Raw genomic sequence first — 27,881 nt, forward strand, 5'->3', positions numbered from 1 at the left:
TTATTTATAAATCTCATTAAAGGTAGCATGTATACTTTCTTCTTTATCTAGCAACAGAATGATCAATATTAACTGGACAGGATTGGACCTTGAGTGACCCTGATCTAATTTAACAACTTTCTCCTTATAAGTAAAAATGTTTATTTTTCAGAGGACACATAGGGGTTTGACTACTGTACACACTCCTATGTGTCTTATTATTATTATTATTTTTTGATATGCTGCTATTGTCATGACATAGCCTCACTCTGACTGAGTTGGGACTTTTTTACTGCACCCACGCTCAACTTGTTGGGTCTAGGTGGAGAGTTCTTATTTTTGAACCTCCCATATGATCGGGCCAGCATTTTTTCTGTGGCCTACATTGTGGACGCTCCTTATGAAGCTGCGCATGCGCTAATGTACGGGGACTGTTTGGTCTGTGTGCGTGGGTCTCCTTAGCAACTCTGCACGCATACTATACTGGCTGCATTTGACATGTCTATGCCGGTGGTAGTACTTCCGGTTCAGACATACACACTTCCGCTCCGCAATGTCCGGGGCTCCGGCGTCTCCTGAGATACAGCTGTTTTCTGGGTAAATTACTGATTACTTAGGCTTTATATATATTGACACATGGTATGGGATCATACATGCCCCTGATGAAGCCACTTTGCGTGGCGACACGCGTTGGGCACTGAGGTCCCAGCTCTACCTTCCAGAGCACATGCTGTTTTAAATTAAGTATATGCATTTAGGGTCATGTTGCGGGTCTAGATTGCCATACTGTGCGGGGAGTTGCTTTTCCTGCCCTTATAGTCATGGTGACTAACTAATTTTTTGCAGATATTTATTTTTGGTATATTGTTTGTTTATTGAATAATCATTGTTTGCACTTTGACTATTCTAACTGAATGTGTATTACATCATTGGCCTGGCACCCGGGCATACGGGGAACAAGCATTTACCAATTGATTGAAAACCACTGCTTATTTTGATCATGCAAACATAGTGTGTAATGTACCACTTCTTGTCTTGGGTGTGTGCAATATAGGGCTTGTGCAAATATTGACCACTACAGATATTCTATACAGCCTGTGCGGTTTGTTTGATTATGTGCATTATTTGCACTCTATTCTTTAACCCCTTAAGCCCCGCGGGTGGTTTGCACGTTAATGACCGGGCCAATTTTTACAATTCTGACCACTGTTACTTTATGAGGTAATTACTCTGGAACGCTTCAACGGATCCCCCTGATTCTGAGATTGTTTTTTCGTGACATATTGTACTTCATGATTGTGGAAAAATTTCTTCGATATCACTTGCGTTTATTTGTGAAAAAAACAGAAATTTGGCAAAAATTTTGAAAATTTTGCAATTTTCAAAATTTAAATTTTTAAGCCCTGAAATCAGAGCGATATGTCACACAAAAGAGTTAATAAATAACATTTCCCACATGTCTACTTTACATCAGCACAATTTTGGAACCAAAATTTTTTTTTGTTAGGGAGCTATAAGGGTTAAAAGTTGACCAGCGATTTCTCATTTTTCCAACAAAAGTTACAAAACCATTTTTTTAGGGACCACATCACATTTGAAGTCACTTGGAGAGGTCTTTTTGACAGAAAATACCCAAAAGTGACACCATTCTAAAAACTGCACCCCTCAAGGTGCTCAAAACCACATTCAAGAACTTTATTAACCCTTCAGGTGCTTCACAGGAATTTTTTGAATGTGGAAGAAAAAAATGAACATTTAACTTTTTTCACAAAAATGTTACTTTAGACCCAATTTTTTTTATTTTCACAGGGGTAACAAGAAAAAATGGACCCCAAAATTTGTTGTGCAATTTCCTCTGGGCACGCAGATACCCAATATTTGGGGAAAAAACACTGTTTGGGCGCACGGCAGGGCTCGGAAGGGAAGGAGCGCCATTTGACTTTTTGATTGTAAAATTTGCTTGAATAATTAGCGGACACCACATTGCGTTTGGAGAGCCCCTGTGTGCCCAAACTTTGGAGCTCCCCCACAAGTGACCCCATTTTGGAAACTAGACCCCCCAAGGCACCTTTCTAGATGCATAGTGAGCACTTGGAACCCCCAGGTGCTTCACAAATTGATTCGTAAAAATGAAAAAGTGAAAAAAAAAAACACTTTTTCATTTTTACGAATCAATTTGTGAAGCACCTAGGGGTTCCAAGTGCTCACTATGCATCTAGATAGGTGCCTTGGGGGGTCTAGTTTCCAAAATAGGGTCACTTGTGGGGGAGCTCCAATGTTTGGGCACACAGGGACTCTCTAAATGCAACATGGTATCCACTAACAAATTGAATGGAAAATCGGCTCAAATTGTTAGCGGACACCACATTGCGTTTGGAGAGCCCCTCTGTGCCCAAACTTTGGAGCTCCCCCACAAGTGACCCCATTTTGGAAACTAGACCCCCAAGGCACCTTTCTAGATGCATAGTGAGCACTTGGAACCCCCAGGTGCTTCACAAATTGATTCGTAAAAATGAAAAAGTGAAAAAAAAAACACTTTTTCATTTTTACGAATCAATTTGTGAAGCACCTAGGGGTTCCAAGTGCTCACTATGCATCTAGATAGGTGCATTGGGGGGTCTAGTTTCCAAAATGGGGTCACTTGTGGGGGAGCTCCAATGTTTGGGCACACAGGGACTCTCTAAATGCAACATGGTATCCGCTAACAAATTGAATGGAAAATCGGCTCAAATTGTTAGCGGACACCACATTGCGTTTGGAGAGCCCCTCTGTGCCCAAACTTTGGAGCTCCCCCACAAGTGACCCCATTTTGGAAACTATACCCCCCAAGCACCTTTCTAGATGCATAGTGAGCACTTGGAACCCCCAGGTGCTTCACAAATTGATTCGTAAAAATGAAAAAGTGAAAAAAAAAACACTTTTTCTTTTTTACGAATCAATTTGTGAAGCACCTGGGGGTTCCAAGTGCTCACTATGCATCTAGATAGGTGCCTTGGGGGGTCTAGTTTCCAAAATGGGGTCACTTGTGGGGGAGCTCCAATGTTTGGGCACACAGGGGCTCTCCAAACGCAACATGGCGTCCGCTAACAATTTGAGCCGATTTTCCATTCAATTTGTTAGCGGACACCATGTCGCGTTTGGAGAGCCCGTGATGTGCCTAAACAGTGGAGCTCCCCCACAAGTTTTCCCATTTTGGAAACTATACCCCTCAAGGATTTTATTAAGGTGTATAGTGAACATTTTGAACCCAGAGGTACGGCACAGAATTTGTTTACATTAGGTCATCATATTGAATAAGTTGTCATTATTCTTGAGCGCAAGTGCTCGCTACTTGAGTTTGCATCGGGTACTCAGGTATGCACCATGTACAGCGTGTGCTCGAGTGACATGCTCGAGTCCCTGCTCCGCATGTTTCACGGTTATTAGACACCCAAAAAAAAACATGCGGGGATCGCTCGTGCATGGCAGGCAATCCCCGTGAAGTTTTTTGGCCGCGAAGCATATGGGGCAGAGACTCGAGCATGTCACTCAAATACCCACGATACTCAATGCATACCAGAGCACCTGATGCAAACTCAAGTAGCGAGCACTTGCTCTCAACACTAGTCACCATATTGTCATCTTTTTTTCTTACTTTTGAAAAAAATCCCAACCCCAGCCCTAACCCTAGCACAACCCTAGCCCTAGCACAACCCTAGCCCTAGCAAAACCCTAGCCCCAGCACAACCCTAGCCCCAGCACAACCCTAGCCCCAGCACAACCCTAGCCTCAGCACAACCCTAGCCCCAAACCCAGCCCTAACCATAGCCCAATCCTAACCCAAGAGTTTAATTTTGACGCCGTTCCTTGTGCGGTATAAGTGATTAGACGACTTTATTCTTCGTGTCGGTGTGATTACAGCAATGCCAGAATCATATGGGGTTTTTATGACTGACAGCTGTCACACACTAAAAGACGCATTTTTTGTAAAATCTAGTTTTTGCATCGCCATATTTTGAGAGCTATAATTTTTCCAGATTTTGGCAGACAGTCATGTGACGGCTCGTTTTTTGCGGGATGACTTGACGTTGTTATTGGTGCCATTTTCAGGCACGTGACATTTTTTGATCGCTTTCTATTCCGATTTTTGGGAGGCAGAATAAACAAAAACCAACAATTCAGGAATTGTTTTTTTGTTTTTTTTTTATTCTGTTCCGCATGTGGTAAAATTGATGAGGTAGCTTTATTCTTCGGGTCAGTACGTTTACAGCGGTACCACATTTGTATCATTTTTCTATGTTTTGGCGCTTATACACAATAAAAGCTATTTTATAGAAAAAAATATTTTTTAGCATCGCTTTATTTTGAGAGCTATAACTTTTTTATTTTTCGGCTGATGGAGCTGTATGGCAGCTTGTTTTTTGCGGGACGAGATGACGTTTTCAGCGGTATCATTTTTATTTATATGTATCTTTTTGATCGCGTGTTATTCCACTCTTTGTTTGGCGGTATGGTGATAAAGCATTGTTTTTTGCTTTTTTTTTTTTTTTACCGTGTTCACTGAAGGGGTTAACTAGTGGGACAGTTTTATAGGTCAGGTTGTTCCGGACGCGGCGATACCAAATATGTGTACTTTAAGGCTGTGTTCACACGATGCGTATTTCATGCGTTTCCGCGGCGTTTTTGCAGTTGCGTAAACGCCGCGGAAACGCATGAAAAACGCATGGTAGAAGGGCAGCAATGTTCCCCAATGGAAATCCGCATGTGCTGTGCCCATGATGCGGATTTTTCCGCAGCGTTAACGCTGCGGTCAAAAATCCGCAGCATGTCAATTAATTTTGCGGAAACGCGGCGATTTCGCCGCCATTGACTTGCATTAGAACGCGCCAATTCCGCAAGACAGCATTTGTACTTGCGTAATTGGTGCGTTCTAATGTGCGGATGGTACCCGGGTGTGGAGGAGAGGAGAGTCTCATCCACACCCAGGTACCATTAAAAAAGCTGTAAAAGAAGAATAAAATAAAAAATAAATGTATTCTTACCATCTGTCGGCCCGCACAGCGCTCCCGCTTGGTTCCCGGCACTTGCAGTGAGTTGTAGGACCTGCGGTGACGTCAGAGTCATGTGACGGGTCACGTGACGCTGACGTCGGCAGGTCTTTCAATTCAAAGTTGCCGGCAGCCGGGAGAACGGACTGAGCAGGACAGCGCGGGCCATCGGAGGTAAGTATATACACTCTCTCGGTTCACACTGTATAAATCCATGTTTGCATGGATTTATATAGTGTGACCTAGTTATCAAGCACTTTCCAGGTGATGCTAACATCGCCTGGAAAGCGCTTGTCAATCTGCATGCGGAAACGCATGTGAATCTGCATGTGGATCCGCATGTATTCTGCAGGAAAAACGCATGCACAATCTGCATGCGTTTTTTCTGCCAGGGAGATGCAGAAATGATGCAGAAATTTTCTGCTTCATTTCTGCATCGTGTGCACATACCCTTATTGTTTTTTTTTTTTATTTTTTATAATAATATTTATTGATGGGTACATTATATTTTTATTTTTGGTGTATTATTTTGTTTATTTTTTTATAATATTTTTGCACTTTTTTTTTTTTTTTTTCCACTTTCACACAGTTTATACACTTTATTACTTTGTCCCACTCTGGGACTTTCACTTTTTTTTTTCTGATCGCCTGCATGGCACAGGAATGAAGCACCATCCCTATGCCATGAAGGCTGTCAGAAGTGCACAGAGTGAAGATTGCTTGGAGATGCACTGCGCATGCCCAAGCAATCTTCTTGCTCTCTGGTGACCCGGATGTTGTCATGACGACATCGGGTCGTCATGGCAACACCCGGGAAGCCTTTGCAGACTGCGCTGGAAGCCGGAAGAGGAGGTGAGTATCGGCGATCACCTCCCCTTGCCCCCGCAATGCCGCGATCGACTTTGATCGACTTCGATCGCAGCATCGTGGGGGTTAATGTGCTGGGAGCGGTGCAGGACCGCTCCCTGCACATAGTACCGGGTGTCAGCTGTGACAATCAGCTGACACCCGGTGGCGATCGCGCCCGCACAGCCTGTGTGCGCGCGCGATCGCCATGACGTACTAATACGGGTCTGGCTCTTAAGTCCCAGGGCACAGACGCGTATTAGTACGTCAGATGTTATTAAGGGGTTAATATCATGGAAAGGTTTCTTGAGTAGCTGGCTCCTCACATAGTGGTTCATTCCACTTTTTTAATGGTGTTTTAAATTTGTTGGTATGTCCTTTACTTGTGTCTGATGATATTTAAATAAAATTAATTAATGTACTTTAAAATATATATATATCTTTTCTTCATCTACTATTTTGGTGATCACTGCTTATATGCACGTTCTTTCTCTGCTTGTTAGTCTGTGTCTGATGATGTGTCACACACCACATGGCCAGATAAGGTTGTAAAATGTTAAAATGACATTTCCCATTGAATGCATTTGTCACAGTTGAAAGCAATGCAAAAGTGAAAAAATGCATCAAAAACGCTACGTGTGAACATAGCCCAAGGTGTGGAGGAGTATTTTTGGTTTTGGTTATTTATTTTGCCTTATATACAAGTCATTACCCTGGAAAGGATGTTCCTTAATATATTTCCCAGGAAAATCCATTTTGTTTTTGTTTTTGTTTTATTGTGAGTCCGTAAAAGTGGCATAATACTCTGACAACGTTGTTGACAGCAGTGACCTGGGAGTCAGAAATGCTTCCAGGGGTCTTCCCCATGCTGTTCCCATGTCATTTGAGCACTGTTCCCATCGATTTGGGCAATTTTTAGGCCCTCTGCAGACCGCCGGGGGGAACTGCCTGAAAAATGCTTGAGTGTCCCATAGACTTACATTGGGCTCATTGCTCGGGTCAAGCACCCGAGTATTCCAATTTGCTCGACCCGAGCAACGAGTACCCGAGCAATTTAGTGCTCGCTCATCACTAAGCATCACCTCTCCCTACACTGTCTAATTCCGGAGTGACTGTGACGAACATGGGGGTGCCAGGTCTGATATAGACCCGATGACTATTGATGAGCGACTATGTTTTGTTAACCCTTTCGCCGAGTATGCTCGGGCGAGTACCGAGTATTTATAGCGTGCTCGGGCTTTAAGTTTTCGTCGCTCCGTGAACATGATTTGCAACTCTTTGACAGATTTAATGAATGTGAAGAATGCCTGTTTTTCCATCATTCCTCACATGTATTAAATCTGTCAAACAGTTGCAAATCATGTTCACAGAGCGACGAAAACTTAAAGCCCGAGCACGCTATAAATACTCGGTGCTCGCCCAAGCATACTCGGCGAAAGGGTTAACAATACATACTCTCTCATCACTACCAATGACACTATGCGGCCAGCCAGTCACTGTAATGCCACAACCAACATGGCTACGACATTACAGTAGGTGGCAGGCAATCCTTGCATGTTGATTGGCGCTCTAAAGAGTGCCAAACATGCAGGGAGGGGACCTGAGCTCCCGCCGAGCAACCGCGGAAGTACTCGTCGAGCGCAGAGCATCTCTAGTAGTGAGATGCTCGGGCGAGCATCGAGCAGTAGCGAGCATGCTCGCTCATCACTAGGCTTGGTCTAATCACGCTGCTTAAGGATAGGGGCTGAACTGAACCTCTCTTTGAGATACTTAAACGCTTCAATGGCATCAGTAGATCATTGGACCGTATTCGCACCTTTCCTGGTGAGATCGGTTAGAGGCTTAACAATTACAGAAAAATTCTTAATGAATTTCCTGTAATAATTGACAAAACCCAAAAAACTCTGTATAGATTTCAAACCAATAGGCCTAGGCCATTCCTGCACAGCCTGAACCTTCACCGGGTCCATCTCAAAGCCCTCGCTGGAGACAATGTAGCCCAAAAAACTAATTCTCTGCACAGCGAACTCACATTTCTCCAGCTTAGCAAAGAGTGAATTATCACTCAATAATTGCAAAACTTCACGTACACTCTGCCAATGGGACTCTAGATCTGGCGAATAAATCAAAATGTCATCTAAATACACAACCACATTCTTACCAATCAAAGGTCTCAAGATGTCATTAATAAGGTTCTGAAAAAATGCAGGTGCATTGGTAAGACCAAAAGGCATCACCAGATTCTCAAAATGACCCACAGGAGTGTTAAAAGCAGTTTTCCACTCATCACCCTCCTTCACTCATAACAAATTGTATGCCCCCCGGAGATCAATCTTAGAGAACCACTTGGCCCCCACTAACTGGTTAAACAAGTCAGGAATTAACGGCAATGGGTAGGAATTGTGTACGGTAATCTTATTAACTTCACGAAAATCCAGACACGGACGTAAACCCCCTCCTTTTTTTTAACAAAGAAAAATCCAACAGCCACAGGCGACTTAGAAGGTCTAATGTGACCAGCAGCCAGACTAGTCTGTATGTACTCCTCCAAGGACTTTCTTTCAGGGATCGTTAGATTAAACAAGCGACTATTGGGAAGAGTAGCACCTGGAACAAATTCAATGGCGCAATCATAATCCCTATGAGGAGGTAAAACTTGCGACTCCTCCTCCAAAAAAAAACTCCAAAAATCTTGAATATGTACAGGTAATTCCCCTTTTCCCACAGTAAATGTTGCCAGATGCTTCTTCCCCTGGAAAGGGACGCTCACATGCTGGAGTATCGAAACACGCTTGTAGACAATTTTAAGAGTGGTTTAACCCAATACAGCAGTGAGGTACAGAGTGTGCATCGCAGTTCTAGGCTTCCAATCCGGGAATGTCGAGTCGTCAACGCAAAATCATTAGCAGCAGCAGTGTATTTGGCAGAAGAAATTTTTGTGTGTCGTTTCAAATATTTTTTAGACCAGACCGTGCACCAGCAGAACAGGTACAGGAGTATCTTAAGCTCAATATCAATGCCATCAAGGGGGTTTGGAGCCTTTTGCATTTTGGTCTTCAAAAAGTGAACAGTGGCCTGACCTCGACTATCACGCCTTGGAGATTTTGTCATGCCCAGCAGCCAGTGTTCACCCAGAACATGTCTTCAGTGCTACTGGTGGTGTCCTGACAGATAAGTGCATCCGGCTGCCCCCGAAAGTGTAGACTGCCTAACTTTCATCAAGATGAACAAGTCATGGATATCCAATGACTTTTGCACCCCAGTCGTGGACTGTGCAGACTAGATGACGGTGTAGTTTTTAGTGTGCTGCATTGATCTCAAGTTATGGCAGTCTGTGACACCTTTGTCGTGCCTTCTGTGCCTGCTGTTGCAGCTGCTGCTGATGTTACTAACAATTTTTTGAAATGTGGACACTCCAAGTTGGGTCTCCATCTGGTGGGTTGCACCACCAAAGCATGCAGCAGCACCTGCAGAGCCAGCAGAGCATGCAACAGCAGCATCGGGAGTGTAGTATTGGCGTCTCTGCCTTCTGCCCGGCAGAGACTCCGTCGCCCTTACCGCCGCGGTCCTGCTCCGGCGTCTTCTGTCCTCCCTGCAGCTGCTGCTGGTGCATGCAGCCTCCCTGGCCCTGTGCTTAGGGCGCGCGCGTGCGCGCTCCTGCCCTCTTAAAGGGGCCGCGCGTGCCGTCCAATGGCCGGAGGACTTCCCCTATAAAAGGCACCTCCTCCAATATAGAGGTGCCCGTGCAAGGTTGTAGCTTTGTGTTTGATACTCTGCTTCAGCCCTCAGGTCCCGCTGCTAGCCTGACTACCAGTCCAGCCCGCCAGCCTGACTACAAGTCCAGCCCATCAGCCAGACTACAAGTCCAGCCCGCCAGCCAGACTACAAGTCCAGCCCACCAGCCAGACTACAAGTCCAGTCCGCCATACGGACTACTAGTCCAGCCCGTCTGCTTGTCTACTCTCCAGCCCGACAGTCTGCCTACTGCCAGTCCGCCAGTCTGTCTATGGGTTCTGCCCCCCTGCTTACCTGGAAGCACCTGCCCGTTACCTGCCGTGCCTGCCAGCCAGCCTACCTGGAGGCTCCTGCCTGTTACCAGCCGTGCCTGCCAGCCCGCTTACCTAGAAGCACCTGCCTGTTACCTGCCGTGCCTACCAGCCAGCCTACCTGGAGGCTCCTGCCTGTTACCTGGTGTGCCTGCCAGCCCGCTTACTTAGAAGCACCTGCCTGTTACCTGCCGTGCCTACCAGCCAGCCTACCTGGAGGCTCCTGCCTGTTACCTGCCGTGCCTGCCAGTCCGTCTGCCCGGATCACCCGCCAGCCTGCCTGCCGTGATCATCTGCGGTACTGGTCAGTCCCTGCCTTCTGACCCGTGGGAGTCACCTGCTCTCATACAAGGTCGGTCCCCAGAGTAGCACCGGTTCCCTCTGCTCGGTCCCTCCCTGGTCACGGAGTCGATTGAGCCGCCGTACGACCTTGGTCGGTCCGAGTTGATACCTAGTTACGCCCCTCTGGTCCCTACTTGCACCGCAGCACAGAGGTTCCACCACCCGGATCCGTAACAAGGAGCAGTTGCAGAGCCAGCAGAACATACAGCAGCAGCAACAGGAGCAGCAGCAGCAGGAGACAAATAGACTTCTGATGCAGCAAATCCAACAGTAGCAAAGACAGATGGAGCTCCTAGCAGAGCAGATCCGTGGCAGGACAACCGACTCAACCCCAACTCCAGGTGATGAAAACGGTAAGAAGAGCATTATAAAAGATGACCCCGGGTGATGAAGTCGAGGCGTTCCTGGCGGTCTTTGAGAGGGTGGCAGAGCGGGAGAAATTGCCTCCGGAGCAGTGGGCGGAAGTACTGGCGCCATATTTAACAGGGGAGCTGCAGAAAGCCTATTATGACCTGGCCTTGCAGGATGCAAAAGCGTACGCGAAATTGAAAACTGAGATTTTGGCACGCTTGGGAATGACTCTCATTGTCAGGGCGCAACGGGTGCACCAGTGGCTCTATTGCAGTGACAAACCTCCTCAGTCCCAAATGTTCGACCTCCTACACCTGGTCCAAAAGTGGTTGCAACCTGAATCTTCTTCCTCAGCACAGATGGTGGAGAGGGTCATTATAGACAGGTTCATACACTCTCTTCCGAGGTCGATGCAATCCTGGGTTGCCCAGGGGGATCCCCATAATGCCGATGACTTGGTGGGGTTGGTGGAACGGTACCTGGTGGCTGAGAGTTCCTTGGGGAAACAAGGGGTCGTAGCCTCTCCATACTGGGTTCCCAAAAGGGGGCAGACACCCAAAAGAGGGGAGCTAGAGACACACCTGGGGGGCGTCCTAGAGTCTGAGGGGGTCTGAGTTGCTGCCCAACCTCCCGCCCCATAACGTAGTGTGTTGGAGATGTCATACCCTAGGTCACATAGCCGCCCATTGCCCCATGATCAATGAGCCAATGGACTGCAGCACAGGACAGCGCTGCTCGTACTTTGCATATCCTGCCTGCAGTGCTGTTCCTCAACCAGGTGAGGGACTGCAGGCATGCTCCGTATCATTGAATGGAGTGCAAATGACTGCTCTGATAGACTCAGGGAGTCTGGTAACCCTAGTGCGGGCCACAGTTCCTCATCAACTGGTTCCGGGGAAAAAGGTCAACATCCGTTGTATCCATGGGGACGCTAAAGACTACCCTCTGGCCCGATTGGTCATAGACACAAACTGTGGCGCTGAGTCCCATGAGATGGGCATAGTCAATGACCTGTTGCACCCGGTTATAATAGGGCGGGACTTTGCCTTGTTTTGGGACTTGTGGGAGGAAGGGAAGAAGCCAGGCACTTCTGAAGAAACCCCATCAAAGGCCGCCACCGCCGGGTTTCCTTTTTGTGTGCTTGTTGGGGATGATGATGAGGCGGCATCTTTGGAGGCCAACATCCCTGAGCTGTAGGTGTCCGGGGGAAACTTTGGAACCGCCTATCTCAGAGACTTGACTCTAAAAGGGTCGTTTGATAATGTCACTGTCTTGAATGGCGTTGCTCAAGAGCCGGGGGCTGACACCCGATATCCATACTTTGCGGTCAATGGGGAGATACTATATCGGGTCACCAAGCTCAGAGGGGAGGTAATTGAGCAGTTACTGGTGCCAGGGCCCTACAGGCGCAGGGTGTTAGATATGGCCCATACACATGTGTTGGGTGGTCATCTTTGGGGTAGAGAAAACCCAGGAAAGGATCCTCCAGAGGTTCTATTGGCCCGGTTGTCACCAAGAAATTGTAAATTTCCGTAGCCACTTAGTGCCATTGCCAATCATTTAGATGCCATTTCACCGCATAGCCAGGGATCTAGTGGGACCCCTGGTAAAATCCACAAGAGAACATCAGTATATCCTGGTGGTACTGGACTATGCTGCACAGTATCCGGAGGCCATGCCACTATGTAACTCCTGCTAAATGTATAGTCCCGGAGTTGGTCCATATCTGCTCTAGAACGGGGTTGCCTAAGGAGATCCTAATGGACCAAGGGACCCCATTTATGTCACGGGTGATGAGGGAGTTGTGTAAAACCCTGCAGATCACACAACTCAAGACCTCAGTCTACCACTCCCAGACAGATGGCTTAGTGGAGAGATTTAATAAAACCTTGAAGGCCATGTTAAAGAAGGTCGTGGAGAAAGACGGCAGGGACTGGGACTGTCTACTGCTGTACCTTCTATTCTCCATCAGAGAAGTCCCACAGGCCTCTACGGGGTTTTCCCTGTTTTAGCTGTTATATGGTCGACACCCCCGCGGACTCCTGGACGTAGCAAAGGAGACCTGGGAGGCGGAGTCTACACCCTACAGGAGTGTGATCGAACATATGGCCCAGATGCAAGAGAGGATTGCAGAAGTGATGCCCATTGTGAAAGAACACCTCCTCAAAGCACAAGAGGTACAGCCGAGGGTGTAAAATAGATCAGCGAGGGTGAGACACTTCAACCCAGGAGATTGGGTACTAGTGCTGGTACCTATGGTGGAGAGCAAGTTCCTGGCCAAGTGGTAGGGACCCTATGAAGTAGTTGAAAAGCTTGGCGATGTTAACCATAGGGTCCAGCAACCCGGGAGAAGGAAGTCCTACCAGGTGTACCACATCAACCTCATTAAGCCGTGGTGAGACAGCTAGCCGGTGGAAGCTCCATGTCTGATGGCGAAGACTGAAACCAGCGTGGACTAAGTCAAGGTGGCAGGGTCGCTGTCACATGCCCAGAAGCAACAATATCGAGAGTTGCTGCAGCAGAACAGGGACCTGTTCTCGGATCTACGGAGCTGTACTCAGGTCATAAAGCATGAGGTTCTTACAGAGCCTCATGTCCGAGTGAATATGAAGCCATATTGGATTCCTGAAGCCCGCCGAGAGGTAATCTCGAAGGAGGTGAAACACATGCTGAATTTGGGGGTCATCGAGGAGTCCAAGAGTGGCTGGTCCAGTCCCATAGTCTTAGTGCCGAAACCAGATGGAGAATGGCGGTTCTGCAATGACTATAGGAAACTGAATGAAGTCTCTAAGTTTGATTCATACCCAATGCCCAGGGTAGATAAACTAATTGAGAGACTAGGGCCGGTCAGGTACATTACCAGCCTTGACCTCACAAAAGGGTATTGGCAGATCCCTATGTCCCAAGAGGCCAAGGAGAACATGGCCTTTTCAACGCCAGATGGGTGTTTCCAATACACCAGAATGCCGTTTGGATTGCAGGGAGCTCCAGCTACCTTCCAGAGTGTCATGGACCGGATTCTAGCTCCCCACAAGAAGCATGCAGCAGCCTACCTGGATGATATCGTGATCTACAGCCAGGATTGGGGTAGCCATCTGAGCAAAGTCTAGGCGATATTCGATGATCTACGGAAAGTGGGGTTTTCCATCAACCCAAAGAAATGTGCAATGGGCATGGAGGAGGCCAGATATTTGGACTATGTCAGAGGTAGATAAAGCCCCAAATAAATAGAATTGACGCAATCCGGGGTTGGCCACAACCTTTCACAAAAATGCAGGTCAGAAAATTCCTGGGCATCATGGGCTACTACCGCCGGTTCATCCTTAACTTTGCCATAACAGCTGCTCCTTTGACAAACCTCTTTAAGGAGACAAAATCGGCTATGGCTAAACCCAGACGGCCTTCCAGGAACTCAAGAAAGCCTTGTGTAAACAACCAGTGTTGGTGGCACCAATAGGCGGATTATAATAAGGGAAATCTGTGCTACTGCCCGGGGTCCGAGGCTCTGTGGGGGCCCATGAATTGCCCCCATTATAATTCACAATCCATATGTTATTTAAGTTACTGCAGAGGGCCCGCGGGTGCAGGCGGCTTGAATGATGCTGATCCCACCCTGCCGCATGACATCAGGCAGAGCGGAACCAGCATACACAGTGCGGGCGGCCGGGCACGTCTATTTAACAGATGCCCTCTCACGTCACGACGCAGCCGCTCCTAGCCAGCTGCGGTCGCATGTTGTTGCCATCGCGCGTAGATGCTGGGCCCACCCTACCTCATGATGTCAGGCAGTGCGGGAATGGCCCCCGGGTACCGTCTGGAGCACAGCGTCGGGGGTACGGGAGCGAGGTGAGTATGTGTTGTGTTTATTTTTTTAATTATATATATACATCCTGTTATGGGGGCTCATACTGTATATAACCAGCTAAGGGGGCTCATACTGTATATAACCAGCTATGGGGGACCCATACTGTATATAACCAACTATGGGGGCTTATACTGTATATAACCAGCTATGGGGGACCCATACTGTATATAACCAGCTATGGGGGCTTATATTGTATATAACCAGTTACGGGAGCTCATACTGTATATAACCAGTTATGGGGGCTCATATTGTATATAACCAGCTATGGGGCTCATACTGTATATAACCAGCTATGGAGGCTCATACTGTATATAACCAGCTATAAGGGGCTCATACTTTATATAAACAGCTATGGGGGGTATCACACTGTATATAACCAGCTATGGGGGGCTCATGCTGTATATAACCAGCTATGGTGGGCTCATACTGTATATAACCAGCTATGGTGGGCTCATACTGTATATAACCAGCTATGGGGGCTCATGCTGTATGTAACCAGCTATGGGGGCTCATACTGTATATAACCAGCTATGGGGGGCTCACACTGTATGTAACCAGCTATGGGGGCTCATACTGTATGTAACCAGCTATGGGGGCTCACACTGTATGTAACAAGCTATGGGGGCTCATACTGTATATAACCAGCTATGGGGGCTCACACTGTATATAACCAGCTATGGGGGCTTAAACTGTATGTAACCAGCAATGGAGGCTCATACTCTATATAACCAGCTATGGGGGGCTCGCACTGTGTATAACCAGCTATGGCGGCTCATACTGTATATAACCAGCTATGGGGGCTCATACTGTATATAACCAGCTATGGGGGGCTCACACTGTATATAACCAGCTATGGGGGGCTCACACTCTATGTAACCAGCTATGGGGGGCTCATACTGTATGTAACCAGCTATGGGGTCTCACACTGTAAATAACCAGCTATGGGGGCTCATACTGTATATAACCAGCTATGGGGGGCTCACACTGTATATAACCAGCTATGGGGAGCTCACACTGTATATAACCAGCTATGGGGAGCTCATACTGTATATTACCAGCTATGGGGGCTCATACTGTACGTAACCAGCTATGGGGTCTCACACTGTAAATAACCAGCTATGGGGGTTCACACTGTATATAACCAGCTATAGGGAGCTCATACTGTATATTACCAGCTACGGGGGCTCATACTGTATATAACCAGCTATGCGGGGCTCATACTGTATATAACCAGCTATGCAGGGCTCATACTGTATATAACCAGCTATGGGGGGCTCACACTGTATATAACCAGCTATGGGGAGCTCACACTGTGCGTAGCCAGCTATGGGGGGCTCACACTGTATGTAACCAGCTATGGAAGCTCATACTGTATATAGCCAGCTGTGGGGGTTCATACCGTATGTAACCAGCTATGGGGACTCATACTGTATGTAACCAGCTATGGAGGCTCATACTGTATATTACCAACTATAGGGGGGGGGGGGGGCTCATACTGTATATAACCAACTATAGGGGGGGGGGGGGGGGGCTCATACTGTATATAACCAGCTATGGGGAGTTCACACTGTCACACTGTGTATAACCAGCTATGGGGGGACTCACACTGTTTGTAACCAGCTATGGAAGCTCATACTGTATATAGCCAGCTATGGGGGCTCATACTGTATGAAACCAACTATAGGGGGGGCTCATACTGTATATAACCAGCTATGGGGGGCTCACACTGTATATAACCAGCTATGGGGAGCTCGCATTGTGTATAACCAGCTATGGGGGGCTCACATTGTATATAACCAGCTATGGGGAGCTCGCACTGTGTATAACCAGCTATGGGGGGCTCACACTGTATATAACCAGCTATAGGGAGCTCGCACTGTGTATAACCAGCTATGGGGGGCTCATACTGTATATAACCAGCTATGGGGGCTCATACTGTATATAATCAGCTATGGGGGCTCATACTGTATATAGCCAGCTATGGGGGGCTTACACTGTATGTAACCAGCTATGGGGGGCTCACACTGTATGTAACCAGCTATGGGGGCTCATACTGTATGTAACCAACTATGAGGGGCTTACACTGTATGTAACCAGCTATGGGGGCTCATACAGTATATAACCAGCTATGGGGGCTCACATTGTATATAACCAGCTATGGGGGCTCATACTGTATATAACCAACTATGGGGGCTCATACTGTATATAACCAGCTATGGGGGGCTCATACTGTATATAACCAGCTATAGGGCTCACACTCTATGTAACCAGCTATGGGGGCTCATAATGTATATAACCAGCTATGGGGGGTTCATACTGTGTATAGGGGGATGTCAGCATACTTCATTCTGCTTTATATTAAGTCATACAATTAATGTAAACAAATAATTATAATTAATATGTTAATATTAATATTGAGCAGAATTAATTTCAGCCTATTGGTTCGGCCCCCACAACAGTCACGGTCTCTCATGTGGCCCCTTGGGAAAATTGATCTCGCACCCCTGCTCTATTTTGTATAACGCTATGTTATGTATAATGCTATGCACAAGGGAAAAATTTGCGCTATCTGCTTTTTTTTCCATCTACAGATATGCACAAAAGCACCTGTGTGTTGCTCACATGACCTGTCACATGATTTATCAAAGGGGATCATGTGACATGTCATGTGACACATCAGGTACCCAGAGGGGGGGGGCCGTGCCTTCTAAACTGCCCGGGGTCCTAGCTACTCTTAATCCACCCCTGGTGGCACCGGATTTCTCGAAGGAGTTTGTGGTCCAGATGGACGCGTCAGATGTCGGGCTGGGTGCGGTTCTTTCACAAGAGATGAACGGCGAAGAGCACCCCATAATGTATTAAGTCGGAAGCTGGTGTCTTGTGAAAGAAATTACTCCATAGTGGAGAAGGAATGTCTGGCCATCAAGTGGGCGCTAGACACTCTAAGACACTACCTCTTAGGCAGGAAGTTCAGGCTGATATCAGACCATGCCCCACTAAGGTGGATGAGCGAGGAGAAGGGGAACAATGCTCGAGTGACCAGGTGGTTTCTAGCTCTTCAGCAATTCAGCTTTCAGGTAGAACTTAGGCCTGGGAAATTTGCGCATTGTCAAGGGTCCACTGTATGTTAGCGGAAGGTGCCAAGCCCCTTGGCTTTTGGCAGAGGGGGGGTATGTAAGATGGCCGCCTGACATGTCCTTGAGGGGAGATATGTATCGCTGAGGTTGGCAGCTACAGTGATGTAAAATTAGGAAAGCATGTTCCAGCACACATAGTGCTGAGAGGGTTAATAGGGCATATCAAGGCCGTTTTTTTCGAGCAGTCATAAGAGACGGGTGGGATTAGCTGCTCACATAGCCCCACCCCAAGGTGTGTGTATAACATGGAGACAGAGTGTCTCATTAAGTGTCTGTGGCTGGAGGTGTGGAGACCTCCAGTGTGTCTGTGCAAAAAGACACTGACTGTGAGCGGACGAACCAGAAGAACTATATGAACTGTTCATTTTCCTGTTTGTTAATTTGAGCCGGAGAAGGCTGTGTTTTGTTTCCTTTTAAAGTGCGGTTTATGAAGCCTGAATAAACCTGCCTGGGACATTTAAAAGAGACAGTGTCCTGTGCCCACCTCTAATGGGGCTGAGTGAGTACAAATCCCTACAATCATTACACTATTTCTACTCTGGGGAAATTTATGCCACTTTTCCTGGTATCTGCCCCTATTTTTTGGAAATGCTTGGACTCCAAAATGGGTCTCCTTCATGTGTGTTGCCTGAACTTGGCAGGGCTCTCAGAGAACAAGACATACATCTGTCACTCATCGATCTGTTACTGATCAATGTTTAAGCTAGAAATGCTGCTCCAAATCCTGTCCCAGGCCCTGTCTCATGCATCCATGCTGTGCAATTAATCAAACTATGCTGTTGCCTGTAGCAGTATGGCTCCTAGACCGGCAGGCCTGCACTTAATTTCAGTCAACTACCTGTGTTACTATCCTTACATTTTTCTTCCAATAGTAGTCTATGAAGCGTATATTTGTGCCATCTGAGTGTGGCTGAGTAGAAATGCAGCTTGAGCTGTTGCATGAGGTATCAGGGCTCCCAGCACAGCAGGCCTACACCGATCCCTCACCCACCTCTTAATTTGAACTTAAATTCAAAGCTGTACATGCTGGCCCAGACCCTGTCTCATGCATAGCCCATGGCTGACTTCTGCTGTGTCATTATAAAATTTCTACTGTGGGTCAATTGATGCCACTTTTCCTGGTGTCTGCCCCTGATTTTTGGAAATGTTTGGACTCGAAGTTGGATCTCCATCATGTGTGTTTCCTGAATTTGGCAGGGCTCTCAGAGCCCCAGGCCTACACCTGTCACTCATCCACCTGTTACTGATCAATATTTAAGCTCGAAATGCTGGTCCGAGCCCTGTCCCAGGCCCTGTCCCTTGCTGAAATATGGACCGGTGTCTGGCACACACAATTTCTGGACCACGCTATTAGCACAAAGAATTTACATTTTAAAATGTGGACTCCTGGCTGGAGCAAAAATATTAGCACAAAAGAATTAACTTTTTAGGGGGCGCATAGAATCAGAAAGTCAGTCCCACCTTCAAAGGAGAGGTGATGACTCTATTTATGTCAAAGTAAAGTAGTGAAAAACAGATATTTCTGAAAGGGGTGCTTGGCCCCCTGTTTATCCTGTTCCGGGACCCGTATGCCCAGTACGGGTCATAGAACATTTCATAGCAATACTTACATTAGAGTTGTTCACTCTCCCTCCCTATGTTGTTATTAATCAATGTTCTGGTTATAAGGTATTAAATATCTAAAAAAAGTGGTAATAAGGGAAAGGGATTTAGTGCAATATGTGTGTTATCCATTTTGCCTGGTCATGTTATTTATTCGTTTGCGTTGTATGTTTTGGTAGTGTTGTCAAAAAGTCACAGCTGGCGGTATGTGAACAAGTGTTTTTTTGGAAAATACCAACTTTATCCACAGTTTAGAGGGGGAAGATGATGGTGCAAGTCGAACGGTCTAGTTAGGATTACTATGTGAGGGTGTAACGCCATAGACAAAAAGCTTATAGTAAGCGACCCCTGAGTATGGGGCTCATCCTTAGCATTATGTTTACCCCTTGACACATAATCATCACACTCTATGGAGACTCATTGTAACAAATTTAAGGAGCAACATACTAAAAACATTTTAATGGGTAAATGTCATAAAACATAAAAAATAAAAATCTTAGGCATTTTATATAATAATAATAATAATAATTAAAAAATAAAATAATAATCATTTTATTATTCCATGGTGCTTTACAATTCAGATGTTACATGTGCAATGTCAGACATTACAAACTAACACAATTCCTACAAGAGGAGGTGAGGTCCCTGCTCACAAGTTTCCAACTTAAAAGTAAAGTTGGTCACAAAAGGTAATAAGTGTTTGTAGTATATGGTACGGCCACCTTTAGAATAAATAAGGATATACATATAAGGTGCATGAACCGGCCACCAGCCGGTATCTGTATATGTTCAGATTTTTATCAGTTAACAAAATGCATAGTTAAGATTGATAAATGCAAAAAAATGTTAGTAAACCTAGAAATTTGTTTTTTAGTTAAATTTTTTTTAAATTTTAATTAATAATAGGATAGAAGGATAAGGAGGGGGACTAGGAACATAATCAATAGCCAAAATCATAGTCAGGAGGACAGCCGGGGTCAGATACCAGGTGATCAGTAAAAGCCAATCAGATGATCAGTATGAATACCGCGGAGCCCGGTGACAGAGGCGTTACTGAAACATGTCCAGGTAGAGATGGACCAGTCAGAAGGCCACAGGTAGATGGTGAAGGTCCTTCTATACAGCTCCAGCAGTGATGGTGGATCTGCTGGACTTCAGGTTTCCTGTCTTTCAGATGGTTTTAGGGCAACAGTAACAGCATGCAAATACGCCAGCAGCCCTGGATAATCCACGCCGGCAGGATGATAAGATCCGGTGGAAGATGGAACCTATGAGAAGAGAAGTAAATATAATGGAAGTGATGGGACTCCATATTACATGATACTACTGTGCGGTCACTGTGCCGGACGGCAGAGGAATCTCATCACACAGAGGTCAGGGATCATTGTCAGCCATCATACATGTGACAATCCATCACTGACAGATGACATCTGCTCCGCATGAATTATTCTCACTGACCGACATCACACAACATGGAGCTGATTCTCACACTTACCTCGTCTCTTATTCCCCTTTTCTACATTTTCAGATTTTTCTTGCTCTTTGCTCAGATTTATTGAAGATTTTCTTTCCTCCTGAGCTGGAAATTCTGATGAGAAAGTAAAAAAAAACCTCAATAACGACATATTCCCATGGGACCTGCTTAGTCTCCTGTATATAGTCCTGTCTCCTATAGTCCTGAAAATCTAGTATTGCTTCATAATAGGGCAGAATAAGTCCTATATAATGTGCATAACCTCATCTGAGGGACATTAGATGTATCACTAATATAGAGAAGCAAGAGCCCTGTCTGGTGCCATGTAGTACATCATTGATGAGAGATATTTTATAATAGGAGATGATGTCTCCTTATGATGATGTAGGTTATGGGATGCTACAATGTATCTCACAGAAACCATGAAAAATAATCCTGCTCAAAATGAGTGATATAGAGATACAGTACGAGCTATGGGCAACATAATTGGGATCCATGAAACATGGACAACATAGGAAACCTTTTACAGAAAAACCACGTGGAAATATTTGAGCCTTAAAGTCAACATTCACTTTGTTGGTGCTGTAGACATGTACATACCTGACAATGGGGACGAGGATGGCAAACTGCTAATAGCATCGTCTCTATCAGATAGAGCAACAGATTCTTTCTGCCTGTTTGAAAGAAAATAAATGTGTAAATCAGAAATAAATGCAGTATGGTTGGCATGTAATACTACATCTCTCCCACAATATGAATAGCACTAAACATGCATGACTGGCCACAATTATGGGCTGTTATCGTCTGCAGTTTTTGAAGCCAAAAGCACAATGACCTCTAACCATGTGCGGTGGGTGCTGAATTTGATAATATGGTGTTTATGTCCTATATTTTGAGTTTTGCACACATATCAGCCTGGAGCTCCCAGTAATCACCCCATAATCTACTCACATTTCTGAGATGTTTGTGCAGGATTCTACGGTACACTCTGGAGAGGACTTGCGATCCTCATTATTCTTTGGCTTGGTAGCGGTGTTACAGAGCTACATTCGGAAACAATAAGATATGAAATCATTTTATGTTTACTTTTATAGGTCTTTTTATACACATTTTGAATTTATTAATCACATACTTACTTTAGAAAACCTTTCAGAAGATGTTGTAAAATTTTGCAAGTCAAGGCTCTCATTGTCCTCACTTGTGCCCTCCTCATCCTCTGAGACCAGATGTTTGTTTATATCAGAATGATCTACAAGACATAGGTAATGAAATGTTATTAGATGTTGTCACTATAAAACAGGCACCATTTATCATTACTATTAATGAGAACCAATTGTCACATATTAAGGAAGATGAGACAAACAGCCACGTAGTCTAGATGATGTCTAATTCTACTTACTGATAAATAAGCTGGTGTCGACATCTGATACAAGCTGAGGAACATACTCCGGTTTCTCACTAAGAAGGTTATCAAAGTCTAAGTCACTGAGGAAGGGATGACCCTTGATCTCAAATGCTCCTCCTGGATAAAGAAAAACAAAAGTGATGCGGACATTGTCAGAGACAGATCCATATCTGAACAGTATATCTTAATCTGAACTAGCTACATAACTGAGCCAACACTAAAAATGGACGAGCTGATAGACAAGTGCTGATCCTCATGGACATGAGCGATATGTCCTCGGTGTAATAAGGGAATATTAATATTATATCTGTTACCTGTCCCAAGTCTATACACAGGATTTGTTCTGAGCAGCTCTGTGATGAGGTTCTGCGCATCAGGTGGAGGAGCACGATCACATTTCCAAATTATGTCTCCTGTTATATAGAAAATTACAGAACAAAAAATTTCTTTACTGGACGGTAAGATAAAGCAAAGGAAGAAACTAAACCAATTTAACCAGTCAAAGCAATGATCGGATTATTCTACTTACCAATGACAGCAGTATCATAAAGATCAGTTACGGAATCCCCATCAAATGGACCAAATCCCAGGAGAAATTCATGAAGGATGATCCCCATTGACCACCAGTCAACAGGTCTTCCATAGCCTTTTTTAAGGATGATCTCCGGGGCTTTGTAATATGGGGTGCCACAGTCCTGGAAAGCAACAGAAGATAGAGATGAGAATCAATGAAACGCTTATTATGACAAGTTTTCAACATAAAAACACAATGAGAGAAGATAAAATATCAGTGGAAAAGTTATCTAAAAATGAAGAACGTAGAGAAGAGACAATAGGGTGATGAGATTTGTACAGAACCAGCTAAGTTCCTGTAAATAATGCTGACCTCACGGTTCAGGAACTCTCTGGCGATGTCCTCCGCTAATTCCTTGTAGATGTTGGTGTTTGGTATCATGACACCAAGTTTTGAAAGCCCAAAATCGGTGACTTTAATATGTCCAGTAGACGTTATCAGGAGGCTGTGAAAGAAAAGATGGGTTTAGCTTCACAGACCATGAGATAATAAAGGATAACTTTCCCTCCTTTGTTATACTACAAGGGACACTTACTTGTCGGGCTTCAGGTCTCTGTGCACCACACCATAACTATGGAGGTATTCTACAGCAAGAACCGCTTCTGCAAAGTATAAGCGGGCCAAGGGGACAGGTAAAAGACCCCTGGTGCTTAGAAGGGTCCCACAGTCACCACCTATAGAAAAAAAGGAAATATGACAGGTAAGTGGTTTATACAGCAGATGAGCATGATGTATTATGAGAAGTGAGCGGAGACATTGAGGCAGGAGAGAATATATACAGATATAATGTATAGTGCACATAATATTGGTCTGAAGTCACGGTGAAACGTCATCCATGTAACTAATAACATAAAGTGATGTCATATATTGTCTACAGCTGGAGATACTGACGTGCTCAGTGCGGACATACAGGGAGATCACACACAGCAATGACTTTCCGGGCATCTTGGTAATGGATAACCTATAGTAAATGCTCTGTGGGGATGTAACCTTTCATGTGGACAAATCTTAATGATGTGAGAGGTGATAAAATGTAAGTAGACATGGTCTGAATATAATACAATGTACGTGTCCTACCTCCTACATACTCCATGACCATACACAGGTGAGATCTTGTAGGGAAGGAGCAGAGCATGGAGACCACAAAGGGACAATCAGCGAATGTCAGGATGTCCCTCTCCAGAAAGGCCCTTTCCACTTTCCGTGTCTTATCCAAGTTCTTCTTGGCCATTTTCTTCATAGCGAAGACCTGTTGTGAGACTTTATGGTGCACTAAGTAGACGGCACTGGAGAGAAGGAGAATCCAAGGGTTATAATAAATCCTTATTACAGTCTGTATATAGAAGTCATTATATGATCTTCTGTACTAATGATGATTACTAGAAGTCCGGCCATCACTAGAAATCCACATCTAGAAATACATGAGACACTACATAGATCACCTATGGGAGGTCTCCACAATGCCACGTCTGCCGGAGCCCTCACCCGGGTCACATTACAGGTGAGAGAATCTACCAAAATTCTTCTTGGGCAGATTCGCTATAATTGAAATACGATTCAGTCCAAATAAAAATTGGTCCAAATTGAAAGTCCTCCAATTGCTGTAAGAAGATGTTTTTTAAGCTCTCTCCACACCCCAAAGCATAATAAATGGAGGGGAGGAAATACGTTAAAATGTAATTAAACATAATATACCCACCTGTCCTAGGCCCTCACCTGTCCATCACTGCAGTCCTCCATCCTCTGTGCCAGTCTTTGGTTGTTCTGGCGCCCCCTTCTGCTGCTGAGGCCAGTGATTGGACTCACATGGTCATGGTGGACGGTGGCAGGTGCAGATGTCATTGATGTCCATATCGTGTCACCCCTCTCGTGACCATGTGTAGCCAATAACTCTTATCAGCTCCATAATGAAGCCCCCCCAAAAAAACAAAGACTGGAGCGGAGAGCAGGAAAGCTCTGGTGGAGGTGGCAGCATAAGGACAGATGAGGGTCCAGGACAGGCAAGGGTAATGTATTATATTATTTGAATCCCTTTCCTTACAGTTTGATTTGTTACCGATCAGTTTGCTCCACTGGATATACAGTACAGTAACTGAGCTGAATAGTGACATTTAGATGTGGACAGTGGTGTGGACTTGTATCGTTTCCCTATGATAACACTGAATGTTAGAGCACAGAGGCAGAAGTATTGTCATAGGGAACCCTGAGAAATGTGGATTATGGTAACAGAAATCTCACCCAAAATTTCCGCTGCTGATGAGTTTGGAAGTTTCATAGTCGCTCATATGCGGCTTTCCTGCCGGGATCAATGATGATTCGATCACGCTCTATAAAGGAATAAGAAATGATATTAAGGAAAAAAGCTCCAGATGCAGAAACGTCTCCCCCTATATTATGTCCCAGCTGATTTACACTGATCCGATGTAGGGAGGATACAAGCCGGATGCTCCGCAGACACGGGTGTAATATAAGGGGGTCCTCTATACACCGGTATCATTGTAAAGTGCTGGATAATATGAGAGATCACACAGAGGAGAACTTACTGTGAATTTGTCAGCAGGATTGTGCTATGTAATCTGGGAGCAGCATGATTTAGGGATAGAAGCCCTGATTCCAGCGATGTGTTACTTACTAGCCTATGTTGTGCTGTTGTTTTAATGAAATTAGTATTTGATCAGCAGGAGATTATCACTAGAGGACTATGTGTCTCATGCCATGTAGTCCTATTACTCTGTAACCCCGTCTCCACCACGGATTAGCAGCTTTCTGCCTATGCACAGTGTACACAGAAAGCTGCCAATCAGTGGTGTGGGCAGTGTTATACAGGGTTCAGCATTCAGAGCTCTGCTAGATCTGCAACAGATAAAACAGTGATTTTATTACAACTGCTACACCCAGTAAAGTAAGTGATAGATCGCTGAAATCAGGGTCTCTGTCCCTACATCATGCTGCTGTCAGATCAAATAGCATAAACCTAGAGACAAATTCCCTTTAATATAAATGGAATTATCTAACACATTGGTGTCATCTCCACTTAGAACAGAGACGTCCCCTGGTTATATGGGGGATAATTCTGGTCAGGTCAGTCACACCCCATAATCTGGTGATACACAGACGTCCCCCTCTATGATACTTACACCGGCGGATTCCTGGATCTCCGGGATCTCACAGATTCCACTGTCAGGATTCACCAGCGCAGATGGAACTAAAATAGTGATAAATGATGAAGAGATAAAATGTATTAGACGATATCAATCCTACATAGATAATACAGCGATATAACGGGGAAATGACAAGACGTCTGTGAATGGGATTAATACTCGTTATATGGGGATTCTAATATGGGAACGTACGGGGCATCCACAGATAAATGTAATGTAAATGATGGAGGACCCCCAATCATCACATGAATGAGGAGCCCCCCACCCCTGCTGCACATGAGAGTGATGGGAAGAGAGCTGAAACATAGCAGCCATATGCAAATTAGCCTGGAAGTGCACTGAGGGCGTGTCACTGCACTCAGATTTCTCTTCCCCTCCCCCAGTGCACTTCCATCCTGATTTATATATGGCTTCTATATTAGATTTCTCCTGACTGGGACTTTGGAATTCTGCAAACAATTAATATTAGAGGACAATGGCCTATACCGTCACACCACTACTGCTACATGTAACAATGTGCTGCCAGGTTCCCATTACACAGAGTAGAGAGTAAATCTAACATTATCCCCGTCCTCTATTATATCTGGATATTCCTTGTAGAAGGTCGGATGATCGCTCACCTGTAATCAGATCGCTGTTCAGCTCCGGCTGACTCCTTGTAGGGTCAGGGATTTCCGGGGTCACATTTTGCTCATATTCGCCGTCGCCTTCTGGTGTTTCCTGATTGATATAATATATATAATTAATATGTGGAAGATTTCACTAAATCACCAAATACAGAAATCAGGAAGGACTAAACCAACATTTACAGATGCACCAATTGTAACTGTACGAATCAAGTGGAAAATTATTTTTGGGAAAGAGGAGATGCTAACTAATAGTGATCACCAAAATGATAAAGAAAAAAATAAATAAATAAATAAATAGTGATCAATAGCAATATCAATCTATGAAAATATATCAATTTATTAAATACAAATGTTTCCTGACACATATACATGTAGTAACAAACTAACAAACATATAAAACACCATAAAATAGTGGAAAAACACCACTGTCTAAGGAGCCAGCTGATACATTATAATAGAATCACGTATATAATGATACAACAAATACTATAAATGATAATTCAATGAATGAAGAAATACAGAGCGCACAGGCTCAGTGCAATATCTGTGATGATTGACCATCACAGATATACGTGATTCTATTATAATGTATCAGCTGGCTCCTTAGACAGTGGTGTTTTTCCACTATTTTATGGTGTTTTATATGTTTGTTAGTTTGTTACTACATGTATATGTGTCAGGAAACATTTGTATTTAATAAATTGATATATTTTCATAGATTGATATTGCTATTGATCACTATTTATTTATTTTTTTCTTTATCATTTTGGTGATCACTATTAGTTAGCATCTCCTCTTTCCCAAAAATAATTTTCCACTTGTTAGTTCATGAGATGCTGCAGGTAGATCCCGTTTATTAGATGGTGCCCTCCTCATTTATGGTGGTTGTTTAACTGTACAAATCATGCGCCATTACGAGAACTTTAGTTAACATTGCAGAATCTCACGTTCAGTGGCGGATTCTATTTTCTGCACCGTTATATCCCAGAGCTGCTTTATCCACTTTCTATATACTATGGCGACATCTTGTACTTCATGCATTATAGTACATTACATTCTGATATCTGACTGGTGATCTGGAGAAGATCAGAAAACAAGGACGTGTGATAGAGAAGATGATGGCTTCTTACCAGGCGTTCCGATGAGCGGGCCATACGTTCCAATACACACAGGACTTTTTCGGCCAGGTCTTTAATAAAAGCCAAATCTCCAGTTTGAGATCTTTTTTCAGCCTATAAAGAAGAAAAAAATAATATAGAACATTCTGAGGTGAGAAAGGGCACAATGGAGGAGGCCACTGTATGTGACATCTGCTCCTCTCTCTGCAGATATAATGACTACATATCTAGGGATTATAGTGTCATATATTAGATGAAAGAAGAAGCTTCTATCCCACCATAATTATCTATTATTATAGAGAAGTTTTGTGAGGAGTGTCCGCCA

The 27,881-nt window shown here is 44.8% G+C and overlaps 1 protein-coding gene across 1 annotated transcript; it reads right to left on the reverse strand.

The window, feature by feature from the left end:
• LOC141188235 (microtubule-associated serine/threonine-protein kinase 3-like) lies at positions 1-27,479 on the reverse strand. Its single transcript, XM_073661064.1, has 9 exons — positions 27,386-27,479; positions 25,786-25,853; positions 22,604-22,769; positions 22,389-22,487; positions 22,069-22,191; positions 21,806-21,918; positions 21,621-21,712; positions 21,270-21,343; positions 1-47 (listed from the first exon to the last, which is right to left on the reverse strand). Exons 1-9 carry the CDS (start codon positions 27,477-27,479, stop codon positions 1-3), a joined length of 876 nt encoding a protein of 291 aa, XP_073517165.1.
• Between the last annotated feature and the right edge of the window lie 402 nt (positions 27,480-27,881).

This window comes from Phyllobates terribilis, unplaced genomic scaffold, assembly GCF_046119375.1.
Source record: "Phyllobates terribilis strain yellow unplaced genomic scaffold, ASM4611937v1 Scaffold_1__5_contigs__length_1240528914, whole genome shotgun sequence".
Lineage (NCBI taxonomy): Eukaryota > Metazoa > Chordata > Amphibia > Anura > Dendrobatidae > Phyllobates > Phyllobates terribilis.